This window comes from Bombyx mandarina, chromosome 10, assembly GCF_030267445.1.
Source record: "Bombyx mandarina strain Sakado chromosome 10, ASM3026744v2".
Classification (NCBI taxonomy): Eukaryota; Metazoa; Arthropoda; class Insecta; order Lepidoptera; family Bombycidae; genus Bombyx; species Bombyx mandarina.
In genome coordinates, this window is record NC_143217.1 from 6,541,807 (window position 1) to 6,557,560 (window position 15,754).

The 15,754-nt window shown below is 39.9% G+C and overlaps 1 protein-coding gene across 8 annotated transcripts in view; it reads right to left on the bottom strand.

Moving 5' to 3' along the window:
• Nucleotides 1-383: 383 nt before the first annotated feature.
• Nucleotides 384-15,754, bottom strand: part of LOC114248717 (adenylate cyclase type 1) — a 102,105-nt gene continuing 86,734 nt past the window's right edge. For 3 of the 8 annotated variants that reach the window (XM_089730339.1, XM_089730336.1, XM_028182090.2), the window contains 11 exons: nucleotides 13,389-13,574; nucleotides 12,149-12,427; nucleotides 11,133-11,431; nucleotides 9,958-10,117; nucleotides 9,299-9,382; nucleotides 8,581-8,727; nucleotides 7,414-7,627; nucleotides 5,594-6,884; nucleotides 4,783-4,995; nucleotides 4,067-4,148; nucleotides 384-2,892 (listed from right to left, as the gene is read on the bottom strand). In XM_089730339.1, the coding sequence (XP_089586465.1) occupies nucleotides 2,470-2,892; nucleotides 4,067-4,148; nucleotides 4,783-4,995; nucleotides 5,594-6,884; nucleotides 7,414-7,627; nucleotides 8,581-8,727; nucleotides 9,299-9,382; nucleotides 9,958-10,117; nucleotides 11,133-11,431; nucleotides 12,149-12,427; nucleotides 13,389-13,574 (3,378 nt within the window). In that variant the 3' untranslated portion in view covers nucleotides 384-2,469. Of the gene's footprint in view, nucleotides 2,893-4,066; nucleotides 4,149-4,782; nucleotides 4,996-5,593; nucleotides 6,885-7,413; nucleotides 7,628-8,580; nucleotides 8,728-9,298; nucleotides 9,383-9,957; nucleotides 10,118-11,132; nucleotides 11,432-12,148; nucleotides 12,428-13,388; nucleotides 13,575-14,439; nucleotides 14,488-15,754 lie in introns of all 8 variants that reach the window. The other 5 variants (XM_089730337.1, XM_089730334.1, XM_089730335.1 and 2 more) reach the window with 3 other exon arrangements.

Here is a 15,754-nt window from a genome sequence, read left to right on the forward strand (position 1 = left end):
TGAGATGATGGTATCATCATCAAACAATTCCTCAGAGCACTACCCATGGAACATACAATATAAAATACAGAGGCAACCAAAGTCCCTCCGCAAACCCAGAGTTACCAAACGATCCGTCAGATTGGAATCCGCAATAGTAATGCGTTTCTTTTTGAATGGTGGGGCAGCCGTTGTACTATAAAGACTGAGATTTAGAACTCATGCTCACACGTGTTCACGTTTGTACATTACTTGTTACGTTTACTTTGTTGATGTCTATGGGCTACGTAGACCATTGAGCAAAGAACAGTGATATACATATTTTTCCATCTAGTTTATAAGTCATTAATGTTTGTTCATGTTTATAATTTATATTAAAATTCATATTAAAGAAAACTTCGGTATGGTGTTATAACACTTTTAATTCGTAAATATTTCATTTTACAGCATAATAATAGAAGTGAAATGAATAAAAATACACAATAACACATTATATAGAAGGCGCAATTTAGTTACCTACAAGAAATTATACAATATTTTAATTTATTACTAACGCATTTACTGCATCCAAGCTGTTAACTATTCACATTAAAGCTAAAATGTTTTTGTGCTTTAAGTCATATGTTTCGACTACATATCTCGACGAGACGTAACTTCAGTAATGTGAATTCGCAGCAAAGCTCTATATATACCGATAAATTGTAAAAACTGATTATATTATAAATAATTTCGTCCCATAAACATAGTTTGTTATTCTAGTCTAGGGAGTTAAACTTTTTTCTTCTACATGATTATTATGTGATTGTCCACTATTAGTCAAAAACTGATTGGTTTATTTTTTTTCGAAAATCATACTATTTATTTATATATTAAAAAAAAGAAAGTATATGTCAATTATTAGCAAACACATAAAAATATTTGGCACTAAGTTTGTCTATTATTTAAATTAGAACAACAATTTACGACATTATTATTTAGAGACTTAATATCAATTCATTTAGAATTAAAGTGTTTGAAACGATCCAGTGGAATTGAAATATATAGTTAACAATATATTTACAAGAATAACAGAGTTTTTACAGTCGGTCAATATTAATATCATAATGAAAATCGAAAGCTGAAACACTGAAAGTGTCCTTCGAATTTGAATTAAATACAGAATTAACATTTTCCTTAAATAAAAAAGTTACTGCTTTTTTTTTTTAAAACTACAAATAGTATTAAGGTTGAAAAATGAATAAAATTCCACTACTTCCATTAACTGCAGTTTTGTAGGTATTATCACTTAATATTGTAGCTCGGTTAATTTAACGAATTTAAGTACAAATCTAAGTAAAAAGCTTCGTCAAACATAAACAGTACAATCTAATCATTCAACAATTGAATTGACAAGTTTACATTTAGTACATAACACATATTGTTTGTCCAATAATTGAAATTTCATCCTAATCTCAAGATTTACTTTTTATATATTAAGTTTATTCTATTTTGTTTTGATAGGAATATTAAAAACGAAACTTCTTTCCAGAAATAATTATGACACTAAATATCATCGTCAGGCACAAAGAAAAAAAAAAGAAAATCGATTGACAAACACACGCGAATATGGTACTTAACTGTTTTGTCTTTATCTATATAAATTATCATGTGAAACAAATTGATAAGAATGGTTTCTGTCATATGTTGATTACATTTTATTATATACTGCATAGAAATAATCCTCATTCAGATCTCGAAGAAAAATAATGTAAATTGAAGAAACTGACTAGATTTGCGATATTAACACCACTAAAATACAACAAAAAAAAAGCAAGGCCCATCTGATGATATGATATTTTTAAGGAATCAACTATTATTAAGCAAAATCATTCAGCCTATGGTAACAATATTTCTACAAGTATTGAAATGCATTGTTCATATTTACAATATTTTAACAGCTCAATCCGTTTCACCTCACTCAATGAACTCAGACCTAATGAGTAGGGTCCAGCCCCAGGTAAATATCTATTTTGAAGTCGACGAAGGTTGGTCGCTCAAATTTATTTTACCTACAGATCACGAAACCTGAAATAATTCTACCTTCAGAGCACCTTATAATTGTAGAGATCTTTATCCACCCCGAACTGACGCGAACGCCATCACATGGCACAATTACTTTACATGAATATAATACAGTTATACATTATTAATACACTAAAATTACTGACACGAGGCACGTTAGAATGTTCATGTAAAAAAGTAAACAATAATAATGAAGTATTCCGTGATATAGTTATGAGTATTACATAATTTTCAAATAGAGAGCCACAAAACATAATTTCATCCGCATAAACCCTACTATTACTTCTTTGGGAGCTCTGTCATGATCGAGTTTAATTCGAGATGTTGTATCACAATTGACCGTACGGTCACTCTGTTTACGAGTGATCGGTATTTACCGATAATTCACTTTATAAAGGGTTCATTGAAGTCCCTACTTCACACTTATCGCTAAACATCGCTTTCGGCGTCGGTGACGTGCGCCGGCTGCCCGAAGTTCCTCGTAATGGATTCGCTGACGGTACGGATGTTGGCCAAGTACCTGTGGGCGGGTTCGTCGGAGTCGTATATAGCGCTCAGCGACTCCAGGGACACGAGCGCCTCGGAGTCGAGGAGCCGCGAGGAGGCCCGCGAGGAGACGTCGTCGTCGCGGTCCAGGTAGCAGGAGTTCACGTCGCTGAGGGCCGCCTCGGCGTCCGTGAGCCCGGCCTCGTTGAGCATCGACACGTTTTCCAGGGCGGGGTCGTCTGTGGTATATCCGGTGCTCTCGGGGTGTCCACAGTCTCCGTCACCTTCTCCCTCCGAACAGGACGAACTCCATTCAGACTGACTTTCGCCGTAGAGGCCCATTTCCCTCAGGTTAGAAGTGGTCACCTGCATATGAATGATTTTAACGACATAGACTTTGATCAGACTGAAGACCCTATACCGATCTATCTTTTTATTTATTTATTGCTTCGATAGATGGACAAGCTCACAGCCCACCTGGTGTTAAGTGGTTACTGGATCCCATAGACATCTACAACGTAAATGCGCCACCCACCTTGAGATATAAGTTCTAAAGTTTCCGTATGGTTACAACGGCTGCAAACCGCAACGCATTACTGCTTCACGGCAGAAATAGGCAGAGTGATAGTACCTACCCGTGCGGACTCACAAGAGGTCCTACCACCAGTAAAAAATCTGATTACTAATCTAAAGATACGAATATGCGGCTTCTACCGCTTGTCCATGATAACCTGCGGTTCAGTTTGCCGAAGTAAATAAATATCAATCATCGATCTTGAGATACGAGGACGTCGTTATTTGGATATTAATACGGCCCTATCCTTGATCCCTTCGCGATGTCAGCCTCTGGCGTACATCAAGAAACAATATCATCTTCTTTATTGGTTTTAATTGGAAAATCTCAGAACTAGGCAGTATGTATAGGATCCAAGGAGGGATAAAGTCACATACATGGTTAATCGTAAAACTGTGAGCCATATTCTAGTATTATGATGGTGAGATAAAAATAGTATTTGACGGAAACGCCAGATGCGAAGTTGTGTGAATTATTTTATTTTGTTAATTTAGTGGTCTCCCTAACTTTACCGTACATCAGCGGTCGGGGAACCGGGGTAAATTACCCCAAATGGGGTAAAATGAAGTTATTGGGGGTAAAAATGAAACTTTTGTGAGTATATATTGAAGGGATTTTTTTTTAGAATCGTTGTGATTTCAAACACTATGAAACGAAATTAAACGAAACGAAAAAATCCATTTTTTTTTCAAAATTATCATGGGGGCTATAATATGAAAGATGCGATTTCGTTTTTTTTTGTTCTTCGCCATGGGGTAATATCAACTTACACAAAAATATTTTAGGGTAATAACTGAAAATTTTCCCCGACCGCTGCCGTTCAGGCGGAATAAATGTTTTGTGCTGGCAACTCCAGTTCATTCTCGTATAGAAATAATGGTTGGTTCCTTCCCCTACTCGTTTTTCTTATATTTAATCCCTGAAGCGAGTTTTATCGGTCAAACTCACTATGTATGATGCCCTTACCCTGCTTTGTAGTCTTTCTTGAATTTCTTTCTCGTGTTTTTCTTTCATCGCCAGGGCCTCCGCTTTCCTTTCAAACTGCGGGCTAAAATAATCAATGAGAACGGTAAATTATTATATTCTATAATATTTTTCATTAAATTTATTATAGTCGATATAGAAGAAGCCCGTAGACTAGACCCGTAGAGATCAGTTTTATAAAAAATATATTTCTAAGCAGATTTAAATTTTATTTTTGTTAATGAAATACAGTTGCGGTAATATAATATCTATGACATGACATCCGTGTAATAATGATAATGTTAAAATCGAGTGGTGTAAGGTTCACAGTTTTACTTGTGGCAGTACCTCTTCTTGTAAGTCCGCACGGGTAGGTACCACCACCCTGCCTACATATGCTGTGAAACTGTAATGCTTTACGGTTTGAAGGGTGAGGCAGCCGTTGTAACTATACTGAGACCTTAGAACTCATATCTCAAGGTGGGTGGCATTTACGTTGTAGATGTCTATGGGCTCTGGTAACCATTTACCACCAGGTGGGTTGTGAGCTCGACAGACCATCTATGCAATAAAAAAAATATTGGTAGGTATGTACACCAATTACAATTGATTTCATTTTCAATCTCTAGCCTCAATTTGGGTAGAGGGGTGCGGTAACCTGCCAACGGTACCAGGAGGAAGTGAACTCGTCTATGAGCAATATAATGATATAAACTGACGTCGAGCGTTGTTCCCTTGAGTGCGTGGGTGAGGGCAGCTGGACGACGACGTCGGTGGGCAGCACGCCGGGGAAGTCGGCGGCGGCGGGGGCGGCGGGGGGGGCGTCCTGCCGCGCCAGCTGAGCGATGGCCGCCAGCCCCACCGCGTGTAGCGGGCTGCTGTTGTTGTTGTTGTTGTTGTTGCGAACCGAATCCAGCGACGGGTTCTGGCTCCTGATAAACAATCAAAATCTATATATACAAATGAATTGCTGTTCATTAGTCTCGCTAAAACTCGAGAACGGCTTTACCGATTCGGCTAATTTTGGTCTTAAATTATTTGTGGAAGTCCAGAGAAGGTCTAAAAGGTAGATAGATAAGTGGGATGGATTCCTTTTGTTTGTTTTAAGTTTATTTTATACAAAAGTTTAGGTCTTTTATTTAACGATCGAGGCACTACGAAGTCTGCCGCGTGAACTAGTTAGTTAAATAAATAATATCAAAGCACAGTATACTTAAAATTTTTAAGGAATACCAAGCGAATGGTACTCGTACTTAAAAAAATTAATACTGTTGCTTGGTAAATGATGTAATGGCAACATCTAGTTTTGTAAATCTATGAGCTTGGTGTCGATGAGATGGTTCTGATCAAATGAAAAAGAAACCAGGAAAACAATTAATTTTAGAGAAAACAATACAGTCATGAATTTTTATGAATAAAAATGTAAAGAATTATTATTAATCTCAAGCCAAAACGTTAAAGTGTCAATAATTGTACAGTTTACCACGCATAGGTTCTCTCTGAAAGGAATTTGATAAAACAACTATTTACCTCAGATCGAGTTTGAGTTCTTTCCTTTCGAGTTTGGGTGGATTGCTTTTGATGAGATTTTTATCCTCTAATAGTCTTTGTATTTCTCTTTCGAAAGGCGGCACGCACGCCACGTCGGATGGACTCCTTTTCGTGTACACGTCTACCGAATCGTGATTAAAATGTTTGAAATTATTCGGTCTGCTGCCCGAACTGGAGAATGAGCTGGCCCGTTGTCCCATGCGGCCTTCCTTCTTGTCCGTTTGACAGCACCCATCACGCTTCGCGGAAGTTTGTAATAGATTAATGATGGTCCTTGGAAGTTTTTCATCCTCTTTCTGATGATCTACATCTAAAAACTTGTCGTCTAACGATGGTTTTTTTGATATTTTATGCTTCGAATATATTTCGTTGATGTGATTCGAAACAGGCTTCGTCACTCTTGAGGGCGGGTAGTCGTACGGCTGATTAGGACTCGACCGGTTCGGCCGTGAGGCGGGGAGCCATTGAGATATGCGGGGAGGCGAAGGAGAAGCGTCAGTTGTTCGCGAATAACTTTCGTCTGACGAACTAAGACTCGGAGATCGCGTTAAAGAACTTAACTCGTCCGCAGACGAATGGACCCGGGGACTTCGCGTCAATGGTAGGCTCTCGCTAGAGCGAGGCCGCGGCAGGCGCGTCGGGGGGCGTCTCTTGTGTGCTACTGGAGGCCGGGGCTCCTGCGGACGGGGCCAGGGCGGCACCAGTGCTCGAGGCGGCGGCCATCTAGGGTTCGACATCCCGTGGGGAGGAGGCGGCGGTGGTGCTTCTTCAGGGATAGAGTCTTTGTTCCTGCGACCTTTACTGCCCTTGTGATTATTACCGTTGATCTGTTGGCTGTTAGTGGGCAATAGTGGTTCGTTCTCGCCTGCGACCGAGGCCTCTCGCACCGGCGGCAGTCTCGATGGCTGCGCCGCCGCCCTCCTGGCCGAGTTCTGCAGCATCGCTAGCGGAGTGGCCACGCCCCCGTAGGCGGTCGCGGGATTCGTAGATGGAGGATTAGCCGGGTTCTGCGCAGTGCCGTTACTTGGCGCTCGGTCCGTCAAGAAGTAAGTAGTCATCTCGCCCTTCCCTTTAACTTTGACCTTCCCCCTGCACACAAACTGGTACGGCATATCCTTCAACACGTGATACACTTCTTCTGTAACTTGAGTGTGATTCGGCAGGCCGGTGGAATCCATTCGTGAGGCTACATTGACGGTGTTCCCCCAAATATCGTACTGCGGCTTCCTCGCGCCAATCACACCGGCCACCACGGGCCCAACGTTGATACCTGAACAAACAAATCATGACAATGCAACATGACGCAATTTTTTTTATTTTTTTTTATTGCTTAATAGGTGGACGAGCTCACAGCCTGGTGTTAAGTGGTTACTTGAGACCATATATATCTACAACGTAAATGCCGCCACCCGCCTTGAGATATGAGTTCTAAAGTCACAGTATAGTTACAACGGCTGCCCCACCCCTCAACCGAAACGCATTACTGCTTCACGGCAGGAATAGGCTGGGCGGTGGTACCTACCCGCGCGGACTCACAAGAAGTCCTACCACCAGTAACCAGTGTTGAGATATGGCTGATAGAAGAGAACGGAATAGAAAAAATCGCTTTGCCGACCCCACTAGCGATCTAGTATGATAAGGTGGAGAAAAAGAAGAAGAAGACTTGGAAAAGACTCAATAGTGAGATAGTAATGTGTGAGATTAAGTTACTAACATAGATTATAAGTAATACTTACCAAAAAAATGTATGGTTTCTTTACCGAAATAAAGATTTAATAATAAAAATAATAATAACTCACCGACTCTGAGCATAAAGTTATTGTATGAGTTGTCGTTGATGTCTTTGAGTTTGTCCCTCATAGAAAAAACGAATTCAACCAGGGTGGCCATGTGCTTGCGCGTGCTCACTTCGTCCGCCATTTTTTTGTCCGGTATCAAACCGACGGCGGCCATGTACGTTGAACCAACAGTCTTTATTTTATCTATTGCACTGAAGCGATCTTCACCTAAAAGCTGGAAATGGTGCCAAAAACGCATTATTAATTGGAGACATGAGTGGATGAAAGGGTTAAGTACCATTTTTAAGATTTTTGAGTTTTTACATTGAATGAAGGTGTTATGTGCCAATAAGCCATATTAGAACTTAAAACTCCGGCTTTAAAGGCTATTTTTAGAAATTTCATGTGATAAAGGAGTTATGTCCGAAGAAAAAGTACAGGTAACAAAAGTGGTTGCCCGTTTTCTTAAAATTAACAAATTGTATCATATCCCCTTCATCTACTCACGTCGTCAATCAACAATAATCGTATAGATCTATTATATAATGGATATGATGCGGAAGACTGATTCCTAAGCATGAACCGTGTCAGGGAATCAATTTAGGATGTTATAACATCCGCCCTTTTTATTCGTGTATATTTAATGTTATGAAAAGAAATACGGTAGGGTGTCTGCGTGTTTAATAAATATATTTACGTAAAGAGTTTTGCAAAAGTTATCATATTAGTTTCCCTGTATTTTTTTTTAATAATGCCTGGTTATTGTGGCGGGTAGCCATCATAGCACACAAGGTATTTGACAGCCTGAATCTCACTTACGAAATTTTCAAGATAAGTTTACATATTCACCAATTCCGAACAACAACATTTGGACCGTCGGTCTACCGAGCTATTACATCTGCTAGGTGAAAGATCTCTTTTACGTTAAACTCCCAAATTAGAAACAACTAGCGACCCGCCCTCGCTTCGCTTCGGAAACTGTAATTTATTATTGATTTCTCCACTATTTACTGGATGTTATTATACATATGAACGTTCCTCTTCAATCACTCTATCTATTAAAAAAAACCGCATCAAAATCCGTTGCGTAGCTTTAAAGGTTTAAGCATACACAGGGACTGATATAGGGACAGAGAAAGCGACTTTGTTTTATACTATGTAGTGATGATACAATTGTATTCATAATACCTCATCGAAGTCGGCTATGATTTCGTTGAGCAAGCGCAGACACTCCATGCCCTGGTTGTTCCCGTCGAGCTCCATGTAGAACTCGTGGTAGTTGGTGATGGAGGCGAACACGACGCCGACGCGCTGGTACGACTGGTGGTACAGGTCCTGACAACGGCGCGACGGTCTATCACTGTTTAACGCCCGTCTGGTGTAGTGGTAAGTGACGCGGTCACTACACAAGGGGGTCGCGAGTTCGAATCCCGCCAAGGAAAGATATTTTTATGATTTTTTTTTCTTTATTGCTTAAATGGGTGGACGAGTTCACAGCCCACTTGGTTACTAGAGCCCATAGACATGTACAACGTAAGTGCGCCACCCACCTTGAGATATGAGTTCTAAGGTCTCAGTATAGTTACAACGGCTGCCCCACCCTTCAAACCGAAATGCATTACTGCTTCACGGCAGAAATAGGCAGGGCGGTAGTACCTACCCGCGCGGACTCAGAAAAGATCCTACCACCAGGAAAGAAGTTGAAACTTATTGATAAAATGAATTCGTTTCATAACGTGTTCAATATAATAATGCGTTTAGGATGTGTGTGTACCACCAGTGAATGAATCAATAAATAGCAACGTGACAAATAGATCATTGTAATTTTAGGTATTATCAATATCATATATACGTGTATATGTACGTTATTATTTTATAGTATTTACGATAGACAATGTTCACTAACCATATTTGTTCTAAATTGATTATCCAAGAAGTGAGTGGCCACGTGCGCCGGTAAGAGGTTGAAAAGTATTCTTCTGTTTGATGCCTGAAAATTAATAGTGAATGATTAGAAAGTAACCGTGGAAATTATTTTTCCCAAGAACCATAGACAATTTTTTTTGGTACAATTTTTCCTTATTAGGAAAGGCAAGGGGATCTAAACCCATACCGCCTTGTCTGTTAACCATAGACATTGATAAAGTGAATGTTGCCAGCAACATAAAACTTGACGTCGAAGTCCAAATATGTTGTTTGGCTGTCTCTTTCAGTGGGCTGTGTCTGTGGGTTAATTTACTCGCCGAGCGCTTCGTCGCAAGCGACGGGTTCGACAAGAACGATGACCGGAAAACGTGACATTAAACCGTTCAAGTAATTTTAATTATGTGGGCAAAAGGAATTATATTATGTTTTTATATTAAACAAGCACGGAAGGTTAGGGGTGGGGGGTGCCTGCATTCGAACAATAACTTTAACCTCTAATCATTATACGACATGCTTATACTGTGCAACATCGTCGGATTTTCCTGTTTAAGTTAAGAGAAAACTGTATCGCTGACTCGTTTGATTGTAATATATCCAATGTATCCAAACTGGATATTAAACATTTTATAGAACTCTTACCTGTAGAGCGTCCATGTCTCTTTTCTCATCGCGCGCTTGAACTTGCCACAAGAAGTCGAGTCGCGCCGTCCACTCCGTCTGCCGCGCGTGCAATAACACTGCCAATGCCAGTGCCAGCGTCCAGGCGCAGGCGACGTACGCCGACCCTACTGGCCCCGGTCTACAACAACAACGATTTACATCAACTAGTGGTCCCCCGGTAGTCTAAATTCGACTATAATTAATTGAAATTATTAGTTTGTACACTATTATGATTCTATTGTCAAAGAATATTTTACTTCTTTAATCACAGATTTCGCCAAGACTACACTTTAGACAAATTATGATAATGACAAACAATATTGAATCTATTCTCAATTTGATCACAGACTATAAGCAATAACAAAAGTTTGATAATAAACAAAGAGTATATATATGTGTTTGTGTCAAATACATGGTAGTGTGTGCAATGCTTTTTTAATGATTTAATGTATTATTATCAGCGCAATTTTCGTAAAAAGAGGTACAAAGATTCTGCTTCACGTATTAATAGATTATTTTAGTTCTGTCAAACCAACTTAACTCTTTTTTTGTTTGAATCGTATTTAAAATAAACTTTCAATAAAACAATTAAAAAAAAAATTGTGATACAATTTAGCATTACTTTGGGATGTTCGTTATTAAAATTTACTCAATTTCTCAGTTGATATTTGCTATCAATAATGCAGGTACGGATGAGCGTAAGATCAAAGTATCAATAATCGACTTTATATTCAACATTAAACTTTCATACATTTAGATTGTTTCGTGGTTTTTTTTTAAATTTATTCTTTATTGTACACACAGTTAATATAACACAATAATTGCAAAAAGTTATAAAAGCTATATATAAATCAACAATTGAGTCATCTACCAGCTAACCGTTCTTAATGAGGGAGAGCTTTACATAAGTGTGTAGAAGAGTACAATCTAATCAATTTACATATTGTTACAATACACAATAACAATAATAATATATAAATATTATATATCAGCGGCAATCTATTGTATTTTAAATATCTTTTTTAAAAAATATTACGTAATTAATCAGATTTTAAATGAAATAAATATAAATATAAATAAAAAACACTTTAATCTAAAAAAACTTTTTTTTTGTCAACAAAACGTAATGCATAGATTAAGTTCAACGAACTCACTCGGTCATTAGATCGTAGCAGTCGAACAAATCCTTATGGTAGGCCAGTATGACTACCATGTACCCGGCCGTCATGACGTAGAGGAGGATGCCCTTGATAAGTATCGGCAGTCTGAGGAAGCCCGCGACCGCCAGCATGCTGAGGCAGCAGCCCAGCGTCACGTACAGCGGCACCGGACACGCGCGGTGGTCGGCACTGCTCCACAGCAGAGACGCGACGTCGTCACTCGCCATACTGATATCGTCCATCGTTACGTTCTCGGTGAGGTTCCGACACACGTCCACTTTGCGACACGTCACCTGATTCGATATTATCAACATGTCAAAGGCTGTTTGGTTTGAGCGACACTCTTAGAACCTTATAGGAGAGCTATTTAATGTTTAAAATTTGGAAAAAACATCGTAGAAAAAGAACTTCTTCAGATATTCGAATGGAGGAAACATAATTGAAGTTCAATTAAAACATCGAATTGTTGATACTAATGCCAAATAAAAAGGATCTTTAGGCTAAGGTCATATGACCGCGCGGTACCGCGCGAAGCTACTCACCGCGCGATACAAGATCAATCTATACAGTGTTTATTGTTCACATAATCGCGCGCTGCCGCGCGGTACAGGTTCTGCAAACTGTATCTACCTGTTCAGCTGATCCGCGCGGTTTGAGATGGACAGACGCATAGATCAAACAAAATTGGGTATCTAGCGAAGACGATATCGCCTCTATCGATTTTAAATAGTTTTCAACGCAATCATATCAAAAATCAAAAGATGCAACTGACATCCTAAAGTAGGTATAGTTAAAATGCCAGACTCTCGCGCGTACATATTCTGTGATGTGAACGCTTGCACAGTGCGGTGACGCGTGATCTTATGAACTTGCTTTAATTACAATAATAATTCTATTAAGCGAAATGTCGCTTAAGCCAAATAGTCTTTCATCCCTCGTTATGTTTATTAAATATAAATCGCGAAAGAAACTTTATAATGAAAATTGTATGGTTTAAAATAAAAACGTACCACATTAACTTGGCCCACGGCATAGCCCAGCACGAGAGTGAAGGTCGTGATGGCGTTCCTGAGAGCGAACGGCCTGGATACATCGCAAGGTATGAGCCTCAGTCGAGCGGCTAGAGTCAACGCGAGGACGGCAGCCGACCACGCGAAAGCGGTGACGAAGAGCAGCAACAAGATGGTGGTGCGCGGCAAGATAGCGGCCTGCAGCGTGCCCGCCGCCACCAGCGCGCCCAGAGCCGCGCCCAGCGAACCGGCCCAACCGCCGTCCGTCGACGCGCGGTACTGAAATACAACAATAGACTGACTTTTACTAGTGGTAGGACCTCTTGTGAGTCCGCGAGGGTAAGTGCCACCACCTATTTCTGCCGTGAAGCAGTAATGCGTTTCGGTTTGAAGGGTGGAGCAGCTGTTGTAACTATCTCAAGGTGGGTGGCGCATTTACGTTGTAGATGTCTATGGGCTCCAATAACCACTTAACACCAGGTGGCCTGTGAGCTCGTCCACACATCTAAGCAATAAAAAAAAACAACAACCCAGGCTATCTTACATGATGTTAATGTGTAAGTAGTCTATTGAACATACAGGTACATAACTACTTTGAACTGCTTCTATTAATACGTCATCATTCGTCCACAATAGTACTATATCTTAATTTAATTTTCCTACTAACGTCGTCTTAATTCCTACTAAATTTTTTTCCTACCCATTCTAGTAACCTCGAGGGGTTATTCTAGATTCACCGAACTAGTAGATAAGCTTATGGGGCTCAAGCCGGGAGGGTTGTTAACACTGGCTCTAGCAAGAGCAGTGCTTCGCAGAATATACCACCGGATCAGAAACGCGACCCACTGAGAAGATCCGCCGAGAAACTCAGTGTCTATGGGTTCATTTACTCGTCGAGCCTTTCGTCGCAAGCGATGGGTTCGGCGAGGACGCTGATCGGTGCTTGAGGTTTCCTACTACTAATAATCGCTATAAATTCACAAATTAATTAGAAATTGTTCATAACAATGTTCTACCGATTTGTGTCGTGAAATATCACACGTTCCGATCAAAAGGACATAACAGCCGTTATGAAATTGTGAGTTCAACTTTATGCCTCAAGATATAAGGCGTATTGAAACCTAGTGTTAAAATACCGCACTACTCTACCAAAGGGCTTTGCAAGAGAAATTGACAGACGCTCTGATATCACAGTGTATAAGACCTTCGGAGTTCTTGGGTGAGATTTTATTCCGGTTACCTGAGCCTCTTTGTCAGCTTGTTTGAAGCACAACGTTAGCAGATGCACGTGGGTTGCCTTCTCGCGATGCACGGAGCGGGCGTCTATGGCTTGCGCTAGGTACTTGTTGACGCGGTTGGTAGGCTGGTGGTAGACAGACGAGTGACGCTTTTTCAGAGGCCGCTTAAATTTCTCCGTTACCTTATTCTGTGGAAAACATTACCGTTGACGGAACTAATTTGAACGTTGTTTTCTTTTTATCTTCCCTAAAGCTAACAACAAATGGGTGGGAGTAGATAAGTGGATACACATCGATTGAAGGGGACACGACGAAACGTAGGGGGGGGTGACACGGTACACGACATGCCGACTCCATGCCTCACAACATGGCTTTACGGACTGACCTTATAACACAAGTTCCGGACTCCGAAGCAGCGTTACATTATTAGAACATTAAGATAAAATGATTAAGTTGACGATCATATCAAGATTTTCATAAAACTCACATTAAAATATATTCTGATTACTCAATTTTGGAATTTGACTCGGAGGGAAAACTGGTATGTTGCATATGGAGTTAATGAAAGTTTTTCGGTACTCAATATAGAAACGAGACGGAGTTACACTAACATTTATGGCAAAGTATAAAGAAATCGAGCAGTAAAGAAAAGTGAAAATATAATTAATCGAAGGGCAAGTAACGCCATGCAGGTTAATCAATCGACAGTCGAGGGTTCATGCCATGCTCTAGTGCACAAGGTGGCCTGTCGGGACAGCGAGTGAAACACAGTTCGGTGCATTTAGCTTTATTAATAAAAATAAAACTCATTAAAACTGATAAATTAACATTATGATCTTAAAGAAAATATTCCGTTTAAGACGATATCGAACGCTCGCCTTGTGGATTTCTCTTTGTTTCCTATCGAAAGCCGAAAGTGCGTAAACCGCGAATAGGTCCATTGACAAGTTAGAGGTGAGCCCACAACAAAATATATAGGGAGCATACATCGTGTCGCCCGGTAATATGGTGGAAAACAATTGTACACATGAACAACATTCTGTCTGCGCTTACTGTTTCAGCGGGTTTTTGTCGAGGAACTAATGTCCAAGGTCGGAATATCTGAAAAACAACGAGCAGGCCTCTTTAGTAAGTTGCGGGTGCTTGGGTCATCCACTCGCGGTCGCTGGGCGATACACTAAACAAAACGTGCTCGATTTGTTCCTGGATACATTTATTAAAACAGCAACGGGCGAAGTCTTCAATTGACCGGCAACTATAATAGGGGTAATTAGTTCACTCCACTGGGGACCACTGTAGGAGCTGTGCGTTGTGCGTGTGCCACAGAAACTCTTGTCGTCGTTATTCGTGATTGGAAATGTGTAATTAAATATGCGAGGGAAAGGAATTATCCTTTAAGTGTTCTAATAATTTAAGATGTAAATTTGCGCAAAATCGACCTTGACATTCCATTTATATTTTTGACCGTTACGTCGTGGCACTCGAAAAGCCTCAATGCAAAATCGATTTAATAGAAAGCTAGTATAACTTAGTACAAAAACCATCACGCAGGAACAGAAGTAACTACTCAAAAATCATCAAAGCGAGGTTATGTAATTTGACACACAGAATGTATGAAACGCATCTTATACTCGTATTATTACTGCGATGCATTTCACGTACAAAGTTTCGAAAGCGTGAAATCACAAAATTAGGTGCAAGAGCATTAGCCACCACGCCTAATCAAAACCTACGCGAGCTATATTAATCTAATTCGCCCCTAAGTGCATCACAAAACGTACGCTCCGCGACCCTGCGAGCAATATCATTCTCAACACAAATTCCATATCAGATTCATAAGGTCGGATATCCATGATTCAAGCTTTTCAATTCCAATTCAAAATGTCATTATGTTCTATGTATTTATTGACCAGTTTTTTGTGCTAATGCTTTTCGAAAACTGTTATATCCGATGTTTGTGGAGAGGTGATGGTGAGATGAATTGTTTACAAGTAGAGCCGTGTTCGCGTACGTTCTGTGAGTGACGAGCTCGCCTCCGCTCCTCGCGAACGATTGAAGCTAAGCTTTACTCTGATACACATTTAAGGTTAGGTCCCTTGCGAACACTTTTTGGGACTTAAATTAGTTTGGAGGGCGAGATGTTAATTTACGGAGTATAAGAATTCGATTTCTGATTTGAATTTCGGGTGAAGATTTAAATGAGTCTATAAAAAATATGTAGTTATTTAAAAATAAGGTATACTCGTATACATAGCGCATTTTAATAGTTATTAGTGAGACGCGAGAGATGTTTGCTATTACTGATGAAGTTTAAAGTTGTAATTTAAATATTATTTTATTTCTATAGTCTATCAGAACTATATGAGAA